Source organism: Austrofundulus limnaeus, unplaced genomic scaffold, assembly GCF_001266775.1.
Source record: "Austrofundulus limnaeus strain Quisiro unplaced genomic scaffold, Austrofundulus_limnaeus-1.0 Scaffold51, whole genome shotgun sequence".
Lineage (NCBI taxonomy): Eukaryota > Metazoa > Chordata > Actinopteri > Cyprinodontiformes > Rivulidae > Austrofundulus > Austrofundulus limnaeus.
Window position 1 is genome coordinate 933,120 of NW_013952453.1, and position 5,171 is coordinate 938,290.

The following is a 5,171-nucleotide window of genomic DNA, read 5'->3' on the forward strand; positions in this document are numbered from 1 at the left end:
ATCATCTGCAAACAAAACACACTTGAAAAACCCTGATACATTTACCAAATCATTTATATATAAAATAAATAATTTTGGGCCAAGCACGGAACCCTGAGGCACACCACATGTAATATCACAGAGTTCAGATTTTACATCATTTATTTGTACAAACTGTTTCCTGTTTGTCAGAGAACTAGAGAGACACTGTAGTGCTGGTCTTCGAATCCCATATTTATTCAGCTTTTCGAAGAGAATTGCGTGTTCAATTGTGTCAAATGCTTTCAACGTCCCGTGTGCGATGTTTCTTGACATTTAATTTTGGTTTGAATTAGACTTTCCCAAAAAAGCAAATGACTCAAATGCATCAACATCACACAAATGTACGGTTCTCCTTGACCTGAAAATTGTGCAGTGAACGTACGTGAAATGTTTTTCATCGCCACAGTGACTCCCGAAATTTCCTCCGCATCAGTCAGCGTGGAAAGACTGTCTCATTCTAGCCTTTGGCATCAGCTTGTAATCAAACGTTGTTGTTGTTGTTGTGTTTGCTCCTGCAGAGCTACAAGAGGAAAACAGAGGCTGCTAAGAAGGAGTACCTGAAAGCCTTGGCCGCCTACAGAGCCAGTCTGGTTTCCAAGGTAACAGCAGGGGTCACATCTTTGATATACATGGGTCAGCAGCAATATATGGGGTAATAAATTAGACAGAATTCCTCTTGCTTTTATTTCAAGGGAAAAAATCTGCAAACTGCACAAAGGGCTTTAGCGTGCATGCATACTGAATGTATATTTTTATGTATACATACATATTTACCAGGTAATATTTGTGAATGAGAGGCAATGTGTATGTGCTCTAAAGAGAACAAAGTAAATTAGGCCTCAAACACACCCAATTTGTTTCCTGGGGACAAATGAAAAGTAATAGTGCACATCTGTGTGTGTGAGCTTATCTGTGTGCACAAATAAAAGCAGGAGTGGACATTACCTGTCATTTGCTGTCCTCCTGGTGCTTCGTTCTTCCCTGGTGGGCCACTAATGTGTTGGCCGAGGTTTGCTCGCATTCACTGCTCTCTCTTTGATGCCCAGAGTATTAGCATTCATTTAGCAATGTTTGTTTTAAAAAAATAAAATAAATAAATAAAAGAGAGAAACTAGGCAAAGCACCTTGCAAGTGGTTCATATCTGCGAGGTTTTGACAATAGCTGCAACAGAGCTGCTTCAGTCGGCGGGTGCGCAGCGTTTCATTTCGGTCTCTCCGCATTGTTCGTCGCATTCAACTCTAAATTGCATTAGCATATACCAAGCTCCGCCCCCTCACCCTCCATCCCTCCTCCTCCCCGCCGAACGCGACGCCACGCTTCCTCTCGTGCTCACGGGTAGAAAACAAGCACCTTGATTAAGGCATGAAAGGATAATTGATCAGCCTCTTCACTGCGACGCACGTTCAACTCAAAAGACTATTCTCATCTCTTGTCTCCGCTTCGATTAGACATTCAGGGCGTTCTATGCCGAGGCTTGATTGATGCCATGTGCTGGTAGTCAAAAATCTGACTGACAAAAATAACCCTGCAAACCGTCTTTCACTCACATTCAGCAGCAGAACTGAACCTCATCCTTCAAAATGACTTTCTCCATTTTTTTTCTTTAAATCACAAATGAAGGAGTCTTTTTAGAGGGAATTGGAGTGGGTGGAATTGGAGGTAATTGGAGGATCATTTGAAGGATTTACATCCTCAGTGTGCACCTGTTGCCCTTTTGTTTTGTAACACTTGTTTGTTTGTTAGAGAGGGAAAGAAAAAAGTAAAAAAGAAAAAAGCTTGATTGCAATCTCCTATATGCCATTAGCCCTTCTCCTGTGTTCATTTGGATCCAAACTCCATAAGTTTAAAGAGAAACTCAGACCATTTTACAAATCTGATTTTTTTATTCTAATCTTCTTAAACAGATGACGATGAGAAATGCTTCCACACCACTGTTGAATATCCACTTAAAAATAAGCCTCAACATATCAAACCTATCGTCTCACTCTCCCCTTCTCCATTCACCTCATTTCTTCTGTATTTCATTTTCCACTTGACCCTGCAAATGGGCCTGTCCCTCTGCCTTATCCATTCCCTCATCCTGTCCCATTGATTATTTCAGCGATTCAGTTGGATGGATGTGAGCCATTACTAAATAGCAGGCCCCCACACATCACCTCAGCCAGTCTGACACATAATGAGAAACACTGGATATATTTCATACTTACACCTTTGAAAGAAGGCGAAACAGGAAAACTTGGAGGATGGATGTGTGCGTAAGAGCACTGAGGTGGACGGGCGGGGTTAATTAATAATTAAAGTTAAATAAATAATGAGAGGAGGCACAAAACCAGTCACTAAGCTGCAATGCATGATATATTTTAAAGTGCCCTTGACATGCATTGTCAGATTGGACATTAAATTACCCCTTAAAAAGAAATGAACCACACACAGACAGAAGCATTCAGTTTAAAACAGTTTTCTCTTTGCAAAGAGTGAGAAGTTTCTGAGGACGCTTAAGACAGGTCTCAGCAGAAAGTTCTGACCTTGGCCGGGGAAAGCTGAACAGTTTATTACAAACAGAGCACAGAGAAAAACATCTTGACCAATCACAGGGTTACTTCTTATCAGTTAGTGCAGCTCAAAGCTGCAGAGATGAAAATTATGGCAGCAAGAAAGACAAATTTAATACAACTGATTAATGCAATTGGATCAAATATAAAAAATGATAAAGTTTAAAAATATCTATCATGCATATTCTTCAAAAACAAAAACTCAAAGAAAATGTCTTTATATCTAAGAAACTTGGTTTAATACAGAGGATTTTACCCATTTTGTCACATATATTTTCTTTTGAACTTGGCTCGGGAAAAGAGAAACAGGAAGTGACGTTAAAGGAGCAGAACATTTTTTTCTTTATTGAATCATTATTTGAACTCTGACTTCATCTCTATCTGATAAAATATTCAAAAGTAACCAAAAAGAAAAAAATAAGTAGGTCCTCTGGATGGGTTCTTCTTTAGTGAAACGTTTCGTCTCTCCTCCAAGAGACTTCTTCAGCCAGATGAGTTTGAAGTAGTCTCTTGGAGGAGAGACGCAACGTTTCACTGAAGAAGAACCCATCCAGAGGACCTATTTATTTTTTTCTATTTGATTTTTTCTACCTGGATTACTGAGATGCATCTGGACATTCAAAAGTAAAATCAGATTTTCCCATTTAGATATCCCACCTTGTCTTCACTACCTGTTACTTCACATGCAAATATCTCAACTGTTAATTTCAGTTATTAATGTTAATTTCAAAAAATGCATTCATGTTATTACAAAAAAAACTGATATCGCAGACACTTTAAGATTTTTAGTAGAATTGCATAGAATTAATTAACAGTGTAGAATTTCACAAACACCATTTTTTCACATCAATTAAATGTTCTCAAAGGGATTATTATGTCATGTTCATTTACCATAATATATGTAACTGTAGAAAAACATCAACTATTTTTTTTCTTTTTGCCTGCAATAAACTCTATTTCTTTTAATTGTTGAAAAGATCGACCAAATAATTACAACAGAATCCTGAAATGACAAGCAGCTCAACAAAAGCCATTCTAATAGGCTCATGTTTCTTTTGGAGCTGTTATTTTGCAGTCTTGTTGACAAAGCCTTAATAGCAACTTCTAGATTGTTTTGATGCTATTAATTAAGGCTGTCCACCATCTAAAGAAAAAAAGTGCACATATAGTTGCAGCTAATAGGAGCACTCTCAGTCTAAAATCCCGGCAGCTGACTAAAACCACCTGTCACTGGCTAATTCCTGGAGCTAAAAGCAGCTGCAATGGAAGGACCACAAGTTTGGTTGCAGACAAAACAAAATATCTACTAAATGTTTAGCGTTACTGACATTTTCATTGACATTTTCAGATCTTTCATGGTTAGTGTGACTATTTCTGATGGTTTTTGTCACTCTTCCAGACATATAATGACCCAGTGGAGACAAAAACAGCCCAAACAAGTCAGGCTTCTCCACATATGATGACAGCCAACACGCCCCTGTACAGTGTGCCACCTCCCCCCCAGCCGTCGTCACCATACCTGGGCCCCGGGCCCTTCCCTCTCACTGACCTGCAGAGTTACGCAGGACACGCCCCTCGCCACGCCCTGTCGCAGACGCTCAGCCAATCGCCGATGCTGCCCAGCATTAGTGCCTCTCCACCTTCCTCCTTTCAGATCAGCCCACCACTGCACCCCCACCAGCAGCTCTCCCTGCACCAGAGCTCGCTCCTCAACCAGCCTATCCGCATGCAGCAGGTCCAGTCCCAGCCAATCATCTCCCACCAGATGGGGCTTCAGGCCTCTCTTCAGTCCCCACCTCCGGGGCAGCAGGTACAGCAACAATCTCAAGGCACGTGGCTTTAAATGTTGATACTTACAGATGGTTTAACTCTCATGGGTACTTTTATTACTTTTAGGGGTTTTCCCACCTTCAGTCAGATTACCAGAAGAGCATTGGAGGATCCCAGTCTCCAGGAGCCCCTGGCCCAGGTCCAGGTGCTGGAGTGGCTCAGACCCATGAGTGGGACGGTGAATACTGCAATCGGGAGTGTGGCAACCACTGCAGGTAAGTTTGGACACATTATCCAAATCATGTTTTATCAATTAAAGTTGAGTCAGATTAATCTGCCTCAAACAGACACAACTGGAATTTGCTATTTGATTTTTTTCAATAAATGTTTATTTGATTAAGAGTTTCTGGTTGCATGCAGTCTAATCCAAGTCTTAAACTAGATTCTCCTTTAAAAAGATATATACAATATAATTTGTGAGGGAAAGGTTATAATACATTAAATGGGGCGGCTGTGGCGGAGTGGTTAGGGGAGTCGTCCTGGAACCAGAAGGTCACTGGTTCGATCCCCCGTCCAGCCGTCTCAGTCGTTGTGTCCTTGGGCAAGACACTTCACCCACCTTGCCTACTGATGGTGGTCAGAGGGTCCGGTGGCGCCAATGCATGGCAGCCCCACCTTTGTCAGTGCGCCCCAGGGCAGCTGTGGGGGTCCGGAGGGACTTGAAAAGCGCTCTATAAGTTCAGTCCATTTACCATCGGGGAAACAAAGCAACCACTGTTCAAAAGAATGTCCCAACACAGACAAGCTACATCTAATGGCCAGAACTC

General features: G+C 41.4%; 1 protein-coding gene across 5 annotated transcripts in view; it reads left to right on the plus strand.

Annotated features, from left to right (window-relative positions):
• Positions 1 to 5,171, plus strand: part of tox2 (TOX high mobility group box family member 2) — a 108,103-nt gene that overhangs the window by 99,652 nt on the left and 3,280 nt on the right. For all 5 annotated transcript variants that reach the window (XM_014008597.1, XM_014008598.1, XM_014008602.1 and 2 more), the window contains 3 exons: positions 540 to 620; positions 3,974 to 4,384; positions 4,471 to 4,619. In XM_014008597.1, the coding sequence (XP_013864051.1) occupies positions 540 to 620; positions 3,974 to 4,384; positions 4,471 to 4,619 (641 nt within the window). The remainder of the gene's footprint in view (positions 1 to 539; positions 621 to 3,973; positions 4,385 to 4,470; positions 4,620 to 5,171) is intronic.